The 18,207-nt window shown below is 35.5% G+C and overlaps 1 protein-coding gene across 1 annotated transcript; it reads left to right on the top strand.

The window, feature by feature from the left end:
* The first annotated feature begins 9,826 nt into the window (after positions 1-9,826).
* Positions 9,827-10,978, top strand: LOC140176762 (uncharacterized). The gene is made up of 2 exons (XM_072208307.1): positions 9,827-10,081; positions 10,292-10,978. Exons 1-2 carry the CDS (start codon positions 9,827-9,829, stop codon positions 10,976-10,978), a joined length of 942 nt encoding a protein of 313 aa, XP_072064408.1.
* The last annotated feature ends 7,229 nt before the right edge of the window (positions 10,979-18,207 follow it).

Here is an 18,207-nt window from a genome sequence, read left to right as displayed (position 1 = left end):
TGCTAGTAAAAAATATTAATTAAAAATTGATTTTTTATTAAATAATATTACTATCAAATTTTGCGTAGAATGCATCTGACGGTCACATATAGATTTATTTTTAAAAATATTTTATTAAACTATATTAACATCGGTATTTCTGTAGAAAAATTTGGATGTTAATTAAGACACTAAAAAATTAAAATAGCCCCAATATTATCGTTAGATTTTTTTCGATAATAAACCCAAAATAAATTGGCTATTCTAAAAATAGTTGTAGTTGGATATTAGCAATATTTATATTATTAGATTTATTCTGACAGTAATATTATTATCTTTGGATTTTTTTGTGAATCTGTCTGTAAATCTAACGATTTTAAACGAATTTTTTTCCTAGTGATAGCCATTAGGATTTAGTTAAAAGGGTTTAAGTATTTGAAGAAATTAGAGAATATAATTACATAAATTTAAGAGTTATTAATAAGTTTATGCTTTTATAATGAGTTGTATAAGATAAAAAAATCTTTGAGCCTATTCAATAAGTAGTATGTGGCGAAATCAATTACTGAGTTACTGAGAAGTGTATTAGATTATGTTCTCTATATTATTGTTGGGAGAATTTTTTTTTTTTTTTGTAAAAATGATTTTTCAGGTTATAATAAATTTTTTAAAAAAAATATATACAATTTAGTTAGTAATATTAATTTGTTGAAATTGGGATGATAGAACTCAGAGCTTTAGGGATTGTGGTTAATGGAATTAGGATTATTAGTGTTTACGGTATAGACAATAAGATTTAAATAAAAAAGTTCAAGTATTTTAAATTTGGCATTATAATAAACTAAATTTAAAATTTATTCAATTGATAATTTTATAATAGAATTGGGTAATATAACACTATATGAAATTCGCTGATTTGAATTTATTATCGGATTTAAAGTGGGACGTTACCGTTAAATTTATTGTCAGATTTTTTGTCAATTTAATCAGTTTAATATGATTTTTTGTCATCCAAAAGAATTGTCAGATTTTTTGTCAGTTTAATATAATTTTTTGTCACCCAAAAAATATACAGTCAGATTCGTTAATTCGTCGATAAATTTGAGCGTAAATTTGATTAAACTTAGTTCCAATGTTACTTCGAATTTACTGGTAGACATATCTGACGATAACACAAAAAATAAACACATCATTTTAGTAATCGCATAATCGTTACAATTGAATTTTTCTACTAGTAAATCCGATGATAAATTTAGGGTAAAATTCAAATGCAAATCCCTCTCTCTCATTTTTGCAAACTCTCTCTCTCTGTCCTTTTCTCTCTCTCTCCATTGAAAATGGTTGTTGCACCACCCAAAGCTATCATCGCTATCGCTGAGACTCGTTGTTGCCGCAAATCAGCACGTAGCTGTTGCTACTATTGGAGTTCTATGGAAAATCTCTGCCGCCGCTGTTGCTAGAGTCTTTGTGAAATAATGTTGTTGTCCTTTATCGTTGAAGGTCGTCATTGTCGCTAAGGTCCACCATGCCAGAGATAGTTCTTGTTCATTTTTCTTTTTAATTGTTAAAAAAATTACAAAGACTAAACGCTAGTTTCACCATCGTAAGTTTCACTGCTGTTTCCTGTCACCACTGTATTTCCACCATCCTATAACCATCATCAGAGGCAATGTACCTGTAATTTTCTTATTAGATTATGTTCTCTACATTATAATGTTAGAGTATTTATAGTCCTTTTAGGATCCGTTTAGAATAGATTTTGAAAAAAATATTTATTTTTTCATTTTTTTTAAAATATTTTTTTAATGAACAAAAATTATTTTACATTTAAATAAATTTTAAAAAATTTTCAAGTATTAAAAACGTTTTTTACTTCTAATTTTTTTAAAAGTAAAGTATAGTTAGTTTTTAAAAAAAAGTAAATAACTTTTTTTTAATAAAAATATTTTTTTTAAAAAACTTATTTAAATAAATTTTAAAATAAATAAAAATATTTTATTTTAAAAAAATTTTACTTAAAAAAACAAATCCAAACTAATACTTAATTTGTTGACCCACGTAAAGTGAATAATTTGCATCAAACTTCTTTTTTTTGCATCAAGAATTTTATTTTCGACTAACACTTTATAGGTTAGGGTATAAGGTTTACCAACTTAAAATATAAATAAAAATGATTGTTTTTTTTTCTTAATATATACATATACACTAATGTTTTTCATGTCTAAATTATTTAATTTTGTTATTAAAAAATTAATTCATCTTATTTTAATTTTTATGTTTGACTTTTTATGTATCGAATAATTTAAGGGAGCACAACAATCATAATTATTTAACTTTGGTATATAATTATTTTTGTGCTTATTATGTTACGTTATAATTTAATAATTTATACTAAAAGTACTTGATAATATTATTATTGTAAGACTCCGAATTTTTTAAAATTAAATAATTAACTATTTATGAGTTAATATATTACATTGAGATATAATTTAAAAAAAATTTATTTTTAATAAAAATAATTAAATAAAATTTTATGATTATTAAAATTTAATTTAATTATTATTTATTTTATTAAATTTAATTTATTTATCAAAAAAAATAATTTAATAAAAAAATTATATTATTATTATTATTATTATTATTATTATTATTATTATTATTATTATAATAGTGGCCGAAGCCTAAAGAAACAGAAACAAGCAAAAGCCAAACGTGGCTTGTTTATATATAATCATATACATACATAATTGACACATGTTTTCTTTTATTCCATTAATCATCCTCATACACGCATGGTTGTTCATGCTTTGAAGAAAAAAGAAATCAAAGAGCCGAGGGAGAGAAAGAAAATCGTGAACCCGATGAACTTTCAACTCCGATTTCTTAAGATTCGTAACTCCAATAAAAAAATTTAATCTGATAAAAATGTTTGTATCCTCCTCTTCTACACGTTGGCACCACTTTTAATCGGTGAAAGTTGACGGTGACGTAGCTCCCTTATTCCTTGTGTTCGGCCAACTGGAGTTCTAGGAGGCACAAACGATTTCTGACATTTTTTTCTTCGGCAGCTCGGTCAAAAAGCTTGTCCGTAGCCTCGAGTATTTTGATTTCGTACGGAGGTAGAAAATTTTATTTTAAAATTAAACGTTTTAATCTATGAATACCATTAAAATTTAGTGAATAAGTACAAATAATTTATAAATGTCTCGTGACTGGTTATGTTATTGTGAGTGGTTAATTGATGAAATTGAATTGCGACTGGCTGAATTGAGGCTGTGACTGATGTTGGTTTTCTGATTTTGATGGAATTGTTTAAAATTTTGATTTATGAGATTATGATGAATTGGTTGGTTGTGGCTGAAAATTCTTATTGTTGAGTTAGAAAGTCGGTTTGATTGAATACTATGTAAAATGATTTTCTTTTCTTGATTTGGGGTTAATTTGATATTAAAAATAAGTCCGCATTTGAAACGATTTGAGATAGTAGGAATAAGTTTCATTTGAATCCTTTTGTATAATATTTATTATTATTATTATTTGAAGATCTTTGAAATGTGGTTTTAATTAATGGAAACAAAATTTTCTGGCTTTTCTTAAAAATTGAAACGCGAAATCGAACTAAAGGCTCAATATTAAATAGTTATGTTGGGAATAAGTAGTATGACCACAATCCAATCAATCACGTGTCAAACAATTTGTTATTATTATTATATTAAAATGTTAATATAATAAGGTCCTTGATTAAATTTTAAGATTTATCATTGTGATAGAGATCATAATATTGGGAGATAAATCTTTTATAATTTAATCTAAATTGTTCTTGGTCATAGGATTATTAAAGAAGGACATTAATAATCTGAAAAGATCAATATATGTATAATGGTCATCATTGGATGACGATTAATAGATCTCATTTATTAAATTATATATAGATGGTGCATATAGAGATATGACCATTGAATTGACTCACTTTGAGAATTCCTAATGGTTTTAATTACCGTATATTTGTCAATAGGATATTCTCAAGATGAACATGGTAATAGAGCTTTCTTTGACCTGCGACTATCATAGTAATTAACAATGTATTTATTATACTTTGATTCTGGACACCTAATACCCTATGGTGCTAGTTGAATAGATATTGGGTATGATTTAAATACTTGTAGAATTAATGATTAATCAATAAGGAATCCATCAACTCTTGGTAAAGAGTTTGAGCTCTATGATTATAATGACTAAGATGAATAAAACCTTGGCCAAAGGGATTGAATGAATGAAGAAATGAGTTTCTTAGGTCATTCACAGTTCATTATAATAATGGTAACTAGTTAGAGTTTGACCATTAAACCATACTCTAAGGGTTAACCAAGAGCTGGAAAGATGGAAGGAATTATACTTTGTTCTTCTAAGGTTCTTAGTAAAAATATATTACTTCATACTATCGGGTCGTTGAGGAGTGTTGCTAGACGCCAACCTTGATTAGTAAATTTAGTATGACTAATTTACTACCCGCTTAGTATTGAACATATGGGGTCACACACTAACGAGTGTTCTAATCTTTGCTATAGAATTATTTAATTATTATTTTGATTTGATCAAATAAATAATTATATTAATTCAGATGGAATATTATTATATTTTTTGCTAGCACCAAAAATATAATAATAGTATGATAATTGAGAATATTAAATGAGATTTGAGAATAATTAGTTATTCTATTTCTAAATTTGAATTCTAAATTTAGATGAGATCCTAACTGATTCTATTTCAAATTGAGTTATGATATGATTCATAAATTTAAAAGATTTAGATTTAGAATTTTAAGATATGATTTAAATTTGAATTGAGATTCAAATTTAAAATCAGCAACAAATCTCATACTATATATATGTATGCCAAGAGTGAAGGAATGACAGATGAGAATAACAAGAGTTTTATTCCTTTGCCTCTACACACATAAATGTATGTGAGCCTAATTTTTGAAGAAGAATTTTATGGTGTGCAAAAAGTTGCAAAGAGGTTCTCAATTTAGATCAGATATCCATTAGTCAAGGAGTTGACAGCAAAGGTTGGTCTCGGTGTGGATACGCATAGCGCCTTCATACCATCGAAAGAGAAAGTGATTTTTACTAGCGTAAACAGGTATTTAGATCTGATCTATATATTGTATATTATTGGAATAAATTTAAGTACAAAATAGATCTTTAAGGATTACTTTATTTTTTTCCGCTGCGTGTTATGAACACATGGTAAGCCTTCAAGTTAGTAAGGAAAACAAGTTAGTAACACCTTACTTTTGGTACGATCATGACGTGCTAAAAGTTAGGGTGTTACATTATGATATCAGAGCAGTTTGTTCCTGTTAGTGCATTGGGAATGGAATGACTATGCTTCACTACATACTATAAGTGTTTATCATGCAATAGGGCTTATCTTAATGACAAGAGTTTGAGTTTTAGATGCATGACTGTCTATTAATTAACGTTGTTAGCTTACCGTTGCATATCTACTGATATTAAGTCTGGCCAACTTAATGTTGATGGTTTATGTGTCCGAAAAGATAATAGGTTATTATAGACGAATTGGAATTGATAGGTAATGGATAATGCGAGTCACGTAGCTCGAGGATGCTAGGATTTTCTTTTCGTGCTTGGTCTCAACTTATGATTCTCGTTTACGTCGCTTAGCTTGGCATATCTTTTCTTCTTTGTTACTTTCATTGAAGTTCCTTGACTCAGATTCCTTCCTTGAACCCTAATTTGACCATTCTTTGATTGTATTTTATTATTCGTCCATAATCTTGTTTGATTGTATTCTTGAGAGTTTGTTTGAGTCTTTAAAAAATATCCATCTTTATCATTGATTATACTTTTCTTCATGAATCCTGTGCTCGTTGATCTGATCTTGAACTTGTTTTGGCGTAATGCATGATCCTTAAATTTCGAGCGGTTTAAACCTTGAAAGTTTCGATTCAAATTAGGCTACCTGTAATTTGATTATTTTACTTCATGTCTAATGTATATCTTGATCTGGCCATATTCTTTATTATCTCTTAAATTCTCGACATCATAGTCCCTAACCTTGAATTTGAGACGAAGTAATATGCGAGTTAGAGTACAGTAAAGTTTTTTATTTGTCAAGAGAATAAGAACGAGTGAGCGCCACCCATATTATCATAACGTGAACCCATCAAACCTGTTTTGAGATTTTTGTACCTTATTATGCCCTCTTTCCTTGTTTTATAAGTAATTAAGACCATGAGGCTTTTTATATCTAAAGCGATTTTCGAGGATGAAAATTTTTATAAGTGGGGTAGGATGTAAGACTCCGGATTTTTTAAAAATTAAATAATTAGCTATTTATGAGCTAATATATTACATTGAGATGTAATTTTTTTTAAAAAATTATTTTTAACAAAAATAATTAAATAAAATTTTATGATTGGATTTATTTCTTCAAATCCGAGTATATTCTGAGGCTCCGAACACCACCACAACAGGAACTTCTCCCCTAAATTCTCATATAAGTAGAATGGAAACTCGTCCTCTACACTTGCAACCTTCAGAAACATTTCCTTAAAATACTTGAACGAAGACTTATACAACTTAAACACAGCAAAACCTGGAGAACTATTCAGGTTAACCCAACCACCCTTCCAAACATATTTGGCCTGAAACATACAAAAGAACAGTTCCAACGACGGTTTCTCTTCTAGATACTCTATCAACACCTCAAAACTTCGCAAAAAAGCTCATCTATTGGGATAAAGCTGAGAGGGGGCGCAGTTCAACTACCTTAACACCTGACACTGAAACTCTGAGAATGGAAGCCTCACTCTCAGTTCTTCTATAATACAGCTATAGATAAAGAAATATTCAAACCCATCTACTTTATGATACACACGGTCATCAATAGAACACGGCAACAGTTTTATATGAATCCCTGAACACCCCTTCACTATCTTCTTCAAGTCTATTTCTTTCACAGCATCCACATCTCTGAACAGTGTTTTATGCATTTTCACATCCTCGCTCACCCAATTGTCTGACCAGTCCACCTTATCCCTCTTCTCTTTCTCTCTCTCAAAACCCATATTAAGCAAACAAAATTTGAAAGCTGCAGAAGAAAAATACAGAGGAAATGGAGGAAACTAGAATGTACCTCGTTTGCTCATTCTTTCCCAGAAACTTGCACAGCCAACTTTTAATCCAAGTGAAACTATACTCCAAGAGCAAAGCTGTTCACATTACAATACACTTACCCAAAGGTAACCCCCACCGGTTAAGTTTTCCACGTCAACTCCATCAATCAACTCACCGGTCCAAATGGCATTGGAAATGACAAACCTCTTAAATACCATCATAATTTACCTCTCTCTTCATTTATAACTATTACTTTTTCCAGTTATTTATTTTCAAATTAATGTTTTAATAAAGCATCTTGACCTGGGGGCTCCAACCCTCCTTTAATGGCCGAGTTATGAACCCACTCAATAGCCGACTTATGATTTCATTAGAAGCTCAACCTGCTTCATTAAATCTTATTCCCAGGTTAAGTTTAGGGGCTATGATATGGTTGTTACACATCCGACCTCATAATTCAGCATTATAACCATAACTCGGCAATTTTCGTAACAACTAGGCCGTTACGCGTTACAAGTTCATTAAGAACCTAATGATTGCCTTTTAATTCGGATGATCAGCAAATGTATAACCGACCAATAGTACTCCACCTATAAGAGGTATGACATCTTCTCCTTTAGCAACACATTGAATTCTCAATATTGACTTAAGTTTCGGAGTGCCTTTGTAGGTATACTCCCCCCTTGTTTCTTGCTCACGCTCTAAAAATTGGACATCCCTTCGGAGTAAAGCTCAAATTTTCACAAGGCTCAAAGGTCGGCACCGAAGATAACAACTCGGCGTCGATTCCCAGGGACCGAGCTCTCCCTTCAGGTATCCATACAAGAACAACTATTGATCCGGCCGTTACAAATATCAACTCATAACTCGGCATTAAGAGTCATAACTCAGCAGAACGCATCGTAATTCGGCGTTACATTATTAATTGGTGTTATAGCCATTAATCGGTGTTACAGCCATTAATCAGCGTTACAGCCATTAATCGGCAATTTACGTTACAACCAGACCCAGCATCTCATATCCTGAAACGCCCAATATAACGAAATGATTCATAACAGCCTAATCATTGCTCTTCAATTCCGAAGACCAATAGAAAAGTAAACCTTAATTCATCTATAAAGGTATGGTATTTTATCTTATGGACACATTGAATTTTCAATATTAACTTAAGCTTCGGAGTGCCTTTGCAGGTACACTCCCCCCTTGTTCCTTGCTCACGCCTAGCGCAATTGGACATCCCCTTGGAGAAAAGCTCGGACTTTCACAAAAGCTCAAAGGTCGTCACCGAAGATAATAACTCGGCGTCGACTCCCAGGGACCGAGCTCTCCCTTCAGGTATCCATACAAGAACAATTAGCGCCCACCGTGGGGCCGAGAATATAATCCCTTCCATATATCATCGGCCTCGAGGTTCTCGTTTGAAGTCATGGCTGAACGACTTCCACCCACACCATCCGAACTCCTTCAGATGGTGACCGAGTTGCGGTAAGCCAACCAGCACATGGCCAAAGAGATACCGACAACGATCGGCAAGAACCGACAGGAGAAATCGAGCATCAGTCAGGATTAACACACGTCTCTGAAACCGCTCGGCACGAAGAGGAGCAACCCGAGCATAATGAGGAAGCTCGGTCAGACGGCGAGGATGACAATCAGGAAAGTTCTCCTGGGCCATTCACGGCCGAGGTGATGAATTTCCTGTTAACCAGGAGGTTCATTCTGCCGACCACCGTATCTCCCTCTGATGGGTTAGGTGATCCGAAGAAATACATCAAAAAGTTCACCTCCATAATGATAGTAAACGGTGCATCTGATAAAGTTTTATGTCGTTGCTTTCCATCTTACTTAGACGATCCTGCACTTGATTGGTTTTGTTCTTTACCTACAGGTTCTATTTCTCACTTTCGAGACCTATCAAAGCCCTTTGAGGAGCACTTTCCTGGATCAGCCATTTACCTACACGACTCTGATAACCTGAATACAGTCAAGCAAGACCAGCACGAATGCCTTATGGACTACATGACGCGCTTTACAAAGATAGCCATGAGTATACCCAACCTCCACCCCGAGGTAGAATTGCACACAATAAAAAGCGGACTCCGACTAGGAAAATTCTAGGAAACTATTGTTGTAGCCAAACCTAAGACTACGGCCGAGTTCTGTGAAAAGGATAAAGGTCAGATCGACATCGAGGAACTTTGGCAAGCTCAGAAAACAGAAAAGCTTCACTACAGAGACGACGACAAAACGCGAGACAATAAGAAGAATTTCAAACCAACTCCACGATATGAGTCCTACACAAAATTCAACACCAAGCGCGACGACATCATCAAGGAGATCTTGAATTCAAAATTAATCAAACCACCAAGAAAAGCTGGTAGTTACCCATATTCAAAAGGCGCGGACCGATCAAAATACTGCTCTTTCCACCAAAAGCATGGACACACTACCGATGACTGTGTCATCGCCAAAGACCTTCTGGAGCGATTAGCTCGGCAAGGTCACCTGGACAAATACATCGGCAGCCACATACAACGGCAAACACCCCCTTCTGGCGACCAAAGCTCGGCCACACAGCATGGCCGAGATAAAAACCGACCGAACAACAACCATCCCGAACAACCAGTACGTATAATTAACTGTATTTCCGGAGGTTTTGCAGGTGGAGGAGCCACAAGCTCGGCATGAAGTGATCTTACCGAGCTATGCTTTCCATCAATGCCGATCAAACTCAACAGCAGACACTACCATACTCTCCGCAGATAACATTCCAGACAGCCGATCATAACAACAGTGTAGCAAATCTAGATGACCCGGTCATTATCTCCCTACAACTCAGAGATCTCCTAGTAAAAAAGGTGTTGCTGGACCCAGGGAGCAGTGCCGACATTCTCTTTTACTCCACATTCCAGAAAATAAAACTGAGCAATAACATCCTCCAACCTTCCACTGGTGACCTGGTAGGTTTCTCAGGTGAGAGAGTCCCGGTTATGGGCTCTGTGTGGTTACAAACCACACTTGGTGAGTTTTCCTTGTCAAAAACTTCAGATATTCAATACTTAGTGGTTGAATGTTTTAGTTCTTACAATTTAATACTTGGCCGACCTTTCTTAAATAGGTTCGGCGTTATAGTATCTACAATTCATCTCTGTGTTAAGTTCCCTTTGCAGGATAACACAATTACAACCATTCACAGTGATGCCCGAGAAGCCAGAGAATGCTACAACAACAGTCTCAAAAGACCTAACTCAAACACAAAAGTCCATGTTCACAACATCGGTAGCCTGGACGACCTACCAGCTCTGGCTGATCTTGATCCCAGAGCGGGAACCCTTGAAAGACTAACCCCAATAGAAGAACTGCATAAAATCTATTTCACAGAAAGCACGGACAAATTCACATACGTCGGCTCAACATTATCCTCAAAAGAGAAATCGTCATTCCGAGCATTCTTACAGCAAAATGCCGACCTGTTTGCTTGGACCCCAGCTGATATGCCAGGCATCGATCCATCCATCATATCCCACAAGTTGGCATTAGATCCATCTGTCCGACCAGTAGCACAGGAAAAAAGAAACCTCGGCCATGACCGAAAACAAGCTTCCCTAGAAGAAACCAAGAAGCTCATCAATGCGGGCTTCATCCAAGAAATCAGATTCACAACATGGCTGGCGAATGTCGTCATGGTAAAAAAACATAACGGTAAATGGCACATGTGTGTTGATTTCACCGATCTCAACAAAGCATGCCCCAAAGATTCCTATCCTTTGCCCTCTATTGATTGCTTAGTTGATAATGCCTCTGGTTATGAAAAATTCAGCTTTATGGATGCATATTCTGGCTATAACCAGATCTAAATGCATCCATCTGATCAAAATAAGACAGCCTTTATTACTGAATATGAAAACTATTGTTATAAAGTCATGCCATTTGGCCTTAAGAATGCAAGTGCAACATATCAACGTCTAATGGACAAAGTCTTAGCCAAACAGATTGGCAGGAACATTGAGGTCTTCATTGACGATATAGAAGCCAAGAAAAAGATTGGCAACAATCACCTTCATGACCTCGCAAAAATCTTCGGTCAACTAAGAAAATACAACATGCGGTTAAATCCTGAGAAGTGCGCATTCGGCGTCCAGAGCGGCAAATTCCTCGGCTTCATGCTCACAAGCCGAGGTATCGAAGGGAATCCATAAAAATGGCGAGCTATTTTAGACATGACAAGCCCACAAACCATCAAAGAAGTCCAGCGATTTATAGGGAGACTTGCTGCACTCTCTAGATTTTTACCCTGCCTAGCTTCTAAATCTTTATGTTTTTTCCAATCTTTAAAAAAGAAAAAAAGCTTTCCGTTGGACTGATGACTGCGAACAAACATTCCAAGTTATTAAAGAAAATCTTTCAAAACCACCAATCTTACAAACCCCTATTCAGGGAGAACCATTATTCTTGTATTTATCTATCACTAACTGGGCTATAAGCTCTGCTCTTGTTTCAGAAAGGGAAAAGAAGCAGTTCCCGATCTATTTTACCAGCAAAACATTACAGAATGCCGAGATTCGATATCCGAGCATTGAGAAGCTGGCCCTAGCCCTGGTCTTCTCGGCCAAAAGACTCCGACCATATTTTCAGAGCCATGAAATCCATGTTCGGACAGATCATCCTTTGCGACAAGTCCTTCAGAAACCTAAGCTGGCTGGCCGACTAGTAAAATGGTTGGTGGAGCTATCAGAATTTGATATCAAGTACGAAGGCCATACATCTATCAAGTCCCAATTCTTGGCCGACTTCATCGCCGAGTTCTCAGTACTAGACACAACTGAAGACTACATCGAATGGTCTTTATACGTCGATGGGTCCTCCAACCCACAAGGATGTGGAACAGGTATCATACTTGATGCTAGCCACGGCAAAATCATCGAACATTCCCTCAATTTTTCATTTAAAGCAAGCAACAATCAAAGTGAGTATGAAGCCCTAATTGCCGGCCTTAGACTCGCTGCTGACCTAAACATCACCGAACTTAAGGTATACTTCGACTTTTACTCATCATCCAGCAAGTAAACAACTTATACCAAGTAAAGGACCCTTTTCTTTCTAAATACCTTAACATTGTACAAAATTTACTTTCAAAATTTTCTAAATACGAAATACAGCACATACCCAGGGAGAGTAATGGCCTAGATGACATTCTGTCTAAACTCGCCAGTACTCAACCAAACGGGTCATCCCTTTATCAGTCAACATTGCTTAAGGCAAGCATTGAACTCACAGAAATCTTAAGTGTAACACAGGGAGCAGATTGGAGATCTCCGTACATAGACTATCTTAGGACAAGAATCTTGCCAGACGATGTCGAAAATGTCCGACACTTTCACCGACAAGCTTCCTTTTTACAATTTATAAAAACTACCTATATAGACGAGGATTCTCTCGTCCGTTACTAAAATGTCTTTGCAAAACAGAAGCCGAGCTTACACTTGCCGAGGCACATGAAGGGATCTGTGGTACACACCTCGGAGCCCGAAGTCTCTCTTCAAAAATCCTCAGAGCTGGATTATACTGGCCGACAATACGACAGGATTGCCAAGCAAAAGTTAAAAGCTGTAACAACCGCCAGAAACACAGTCTGATCAAACATCTCCCGGCCGAACTCCGACACTGTTCCGAGGTAAGTTGGCCCTTGAACCAATGGGGCATAGATATCCTCGGCCCTTTCCCCACAGCAGCAGGATAAGTAAAATTCCTGGTTGTAGCAATTGACTATTTTTCCAAATGGATAGAGGCACAGCCCCTAGCCAAGATCACATCACAACATATACTTTCTTTTGTCTGGAAATATATTATTTGTCAATTTGGCATCCCTCGGCACATTATCACAGATAATGGTCGCCAGTTTGCCGATCAAAAATTCACATCCTTTTTGTAGGAACTAAAAATCAATCAACATTTCTCGTCAGTGGAGCATCCACAAACAAACGGCTTAGCAGAAGCTGCAAATAAAGTAATACTACACGCACTAAAAAAGAAACTGGATGATGCAAAAGGCCTCTGGGCCGAGCTTATCCCAGAGATCATATGGGGATACAACACCACAATTCACTCAACCACAAAGGAAACACCCTTCCGGTTAGTCTACGGTTAGTCGACCAAGATTTTTTCCAAAAAGGGTTTTGCTTGGAGAGGTTTTAACGAGGCTAGCATAACTGGCCCTTTGAAATCAAAGGTTTTACAATAAATAAATTTATTATCTAGTCAATACTCTTTGCATTTCATACTTCTCATTTATTTGATATTTATACCACCGATCTATACTCCGAACCGACTATTCGGTAACAATCAGTCAAAACAGCCGAACTATAATCTAACTCCGACCATTTGGATACTATCAATCAAACGAACTACCGATCTATATTCTGAATCCGATCATTCAGATTCTATCATTCAATCAACTAACCGATCTTAATCGGAATCCGATTACTCGGATACAATCAATCAATGCAATAGCCGACCTTAATCGAAAACCGATCACTCGGATACAATCATTCAATTAGCTAACCGATCTTATTCGAAATCTGACCACTCAGCAACTATCATTCAATCAAAAAGCCGAATCCGAATCCGATCATTCGGAAACTTTCAAATACCGATCTTACTCGGAAGCCGATCAGTCCGAAACTATCAATCAAATCGAGTAGCCGAATCTGAAACCGATCATTCAGAATCCATCATTCAAACAAATATCCGACCTTATCGCAAAACCGACTATTCAGAATACATCACTCCAACCGATTACCGACCAATACTCGGAAACTGACTATTCAAATTTTATCAAAAATTACTGCCGATTATTAAACAATCCAGTTACACAAAATATTATCAAACATACACTATGCCTACTAATCGGTATCTCAAATAAACTTGGCCTACTCGGCCTCTCCATGATACTTCTCCATCAAATTAATGGCATTATACCATTAACACCATTAACATGTTTGGCTTCAAGACAGAGTCACAAACAGATAAACAGCCACATATCATACAAACAACAATATCATATTATAGTAATAACATGCACAAATAGCATGTCATCAACAGCATAAAAGGTTGTTTTTCTCCAAAAATCAATAGCAACATAACATTACAAAATAAGCTCACCTCAGGAGCAAATTGGTTTACCAAACAAAATACATATAACAAAATCAGATCTAAACCTATTCAACATTTTCACCCCCCTGCTTAGCAGCACCATCGTCCTCCACCATGACCCCATCCTGCACAATCTTTCCTGGATCCATCTGAGAAAAGTCAACTCCAGGTGCAAGAAATTTGGCTTGAATAGAAGCTCTCTCAAAACCTTCAATAAAAGAATCCAAAATCTCCCCTTGCTTACTCTTTTTAGTTTCTTGCAGCTGCCTCGTTAACTCAATAACACGAGTACTCATACTGGAGAGATCGGCCTCTTTCTTCTTAAGGTCCTCCACTTCCTTCGAATAATTTTTCTTTGTTAACAACAAATCCTTCTTTACCTCAGCAAGCTCCGCCTCAACCTCGGCAACCCTAGCCTTTTTCAAATCTAACTCCTCTTGTAACTTTGGATCCAACTTTTTAACTTGAGCTTTCAAATGTCTCTTTTCTCGGCTACGCCCCAAACTAGCAAGACGTAGACCCACAACCTTAGAAAAAACATCATTAGCATAATCAACTACAAATAAGTCAAACAAACCAACAAATTTATACTCACCTGCATATACCGATCAATGGCCACATCCCCAACCTCCTCCGCCAAGATAACATCGGACGGAGTCTGACAAACTTCATCAGCAGTTATCATGAATGGATAATCCTTTCCCCAGAAAGAGGAACCCCCACCTTGCTCGACAAAATCATGCAACCTTTTCTGATTATCAGAAAAATCCTAAACTTCCTCCATTGGAACTTCTAACCCATCACCCGAATCCTCGGATAGGTCCACCACGTCAGCTTTCTTTCTTTTTAAAATCACATCTCTCCTACTCGGCTTTGGCTGATCAACTCGCCATCATCAATCTTATCCGCTTTGGACGAAGATCCTTCTTTATCCAGACCTTTACTCCTCACCCGAGCCCTCAAATTCGCGGCAGACACGCCAGGATATTTACCTCCTGCAAAGTAAACAAAACCAAACATTGATTGCATAACCCGATACAACAACCAAATTGAAAACCTTACCTAAATATTCTATAACAGCCGCCTTATTATCCTCCCACTGCAGCAGTTCATATACAGAAATCAATTCCTTACGATCAACAACCTCAGTCAAATATTCAATAACACATTCATTCCTCGCACTTATAACCTCCCGCCCCAGAATACTCTGAGGCTCCGAACACCACTACACAGGAAATTTCTCCCCAAAATGCTCATCCATATAAAAAGGGAACTCTCCCTAAACACTTCTAACCTTTACATACATTTCTTTGAAATTTTTAAAAGAGGATTTGTACAGTTTGAAAACACCAAAACGGGGTGAACTATTCAAGTTCACCTAACAACCCTTCCAAACCTCTTTCGCTTGAAATAAAGAAAAGAATAACTCCACTGTCAGTTCCTCCTCCAGAAACTCCATCAGAATTTCAAAACTACGAAGGAATGCCCAACCATTAGGGTGAAGTTGGGAAGGTGCACAATTAAGCTATTTCAACACCTGACACTCAAAATTCGTAAATGGCAACTTCATCATCAACTCCTCCAAAACACTGTTGTACATATAGAAAAACTCAAAACCTTCGCCTCTGTGGAAAACCCTGTCACCTGGAGAACAAGGAAACAGCTCCAACCGGACCTCAGCACCTACCCTAATAATCTTACTACTATCAATCTCCTTCACAGCATCCTCATCCAAAAACAAAGACACACGATTTCTCATGTCCTCATTAACCCAATCATAGGACCAATCAATCTTCTCTTTTTTCTCCTTTTCGAAACCCATCAGTAACCAAATAATGAAGGAAAAGAAGCAAAAAAACAGAATGAAGAAGAAGAAAACATAAAATGAAGGAGGAGGAACATAGAGGATTTTAAGAGTGTTTTAATTAAACACACTTTACCACCTATTTCGATTCCATTGCCCACAACTCAAATTAGTTACCTCAAAAATAGTGAACCACATTGGAAATATGCACGCTCTGCAACGTGCATTTAATTATTTCTCTCTCATAATCATATCACTACTTAGCATTAATAACTGTTTAATAAAGCACCTTGAACTGGGGGCTACAGGGTAGAACCACACGCCGAACTATTCAGCAGCCGACTTATACATCATTTAAAGCTTGACCTGCTTCATTAAACATATTCCCAGGCTAAGCATGGGGGCTATGATCTGGCCATTACAAATATCAAGTCATAACTCGGCATTAAGAGTCATAACTCAGCAGAACGCATCATAATTCGACGTTACATTATTAATCGACGTTACAGCCATTAATCGGCAATTTACGTTACAATCAGACCCAGCATCTCATATCCTAAAACGCCCAATATAATAGAATGATTCATAACAGCCTAATCATTGCTCTTTAATTCTGAAGACCAACAGAAAAGTAATCGACCTTAATTCATCTATGAAGGTATGGTATTTTATCTTATGGACACATTGAATTCTCAATACTGACTTAAGTTTCGGAGTACCTTTGCAGGTACACTCTCCCCTTGTTTCTTTCTCACGCCTAGCGCAATTAGACATCCCCTTGAAGAAAAGCTCAGACTTACACAAAATCTCAAAGGTCGTCACCAAAGATAACAACTCGGCGTCGACTCCCAGAGACCGAGCTCTCCCTTCAAGTATATATACAAGAACAATTATTATTATTATTATTATTATTATTATTATTATTATTATTATTATAGTGGCCGAAGCCTAAAGAAACAAAAACAAGCAAAAGCCAAACGTGGCTTGTTTATATATAATCATATACATACATAATTGACACATGTTTTCTTTTATTCCATTAATCATCCTCATACACGCATTGTTCATGCTTTGAAGAAAAAAGAAATCAAAGAGCCGAGGGAGAGAAAGAAAACCGTGAACCCTGATGAACTTTCAACTTTGATTTCTTAAGATCTGTAATTCCAATAAAAAAATCTAATCCGATAAAAGTATTCATATCTTTCTCCTCTACACGTTGGCGCTACTTTTGATCGGTGAAAATTGACGGTGATGTAACTCTCTTACCCCTTGAGTTCGGCCAACTGGAGTTCTAGGAGGCACAAACGATTTTTGATATTTTTTTCTTTGGCAGCTCGGTCAGAAAGTTTTTCCGTAGCCTTGAGTATTTTGATTTCGTACGGAAGTAGGGAATTTTATTTTAAAATTAATCGTTTTAATTTATAAATGCCATTAAAATTTAGTGAATAAGTGCAAATAATTTATAAATATCTCGTGACTAGTTTTGTTGTTGTGAGTTGTTAATTGATGAAATTGAATTGCGACTGGTTGAATTGTGACTGTGACTGATGTTGGTTTTCTGATTTTGATGGAATTGTTTAAAATTCTTATTTATGAGATTATGCTGAATTGGTTGGTTGTGGCTGAAAATTCTGATTGTTGAGTTGAAAAGTCGATTTGATTGAATACTATGTAAAATGATTTTCTTTTCTTGATTTGGGGTTAATTTGATATTAAAAATAAATCTGCATTTGAAATGATTTGAGATAGTAGGAATGAGTTTCATTTGAATCCTTTTGTATAATATTTATTATTATTAATAATTATGTGATTATTATTATTATTTGAAGATCTTTGAAATGTGGTTTTAATTAATAGAAACAAAATTTTTCGGCTTTTCTCTTAAAAATTAAAACGTGAAATCGAACTAAAGGCTTAATATTAAATAGTTAGTAAGGAAAACGAGTTAGTAACACCTTACTTTTGATACGATCATGACGTGCTAAAATTTAGAATAGGAAAAGTCTAGGGAGCCAGCAATTTTATTGAATTTTGGCCAGCATGTAACCAGCAGAGAAAGGTGAGTCATTAGATGAAATCTCACACCAATCTCACACCATTAGATCATCATTAATGACTATTTGATGGCTA

Source organism: Arachis hypogaea, chromosome 12 (genome assembly GCF_003086295.3).
Source record: "Arachis hypogaea cultivar Tifrunner chromosome 12, arahy.Tifrunner.gnm2.J5K5, whole genome shotgun sequence".
Taxonomy (NCBI): domain Eukaryota; kingdom Viridiplantae; phylum Streptophyta; class Magnoliopsida; order Fabales; family Fabaceae; genus Arachis; species Arachis hypogaea.
Note: the sequence above shows the minus strand (reverse complement) of the source record. Positions and strands in the feature narration are given on the sequence as shown.

What these genes read in the sequence shown, in the direction of transcription:
- LOC140176762 (XM_072208307.1), top strand. Translation starts at nt 9,827, where the DNA reads ATGCTTTCCATCAATGCCGATCAAACTCAACAGCAGACACTACCATAC. An exon ending in AACCTTCCACTGGTGACCTG is followed by an intron (nt 10,082 to 10,291) that starts GTAGGTTTCTCA and finishes TTCCCTTTGCAG; the next exon opens with GATAACACAATTACAACCAT.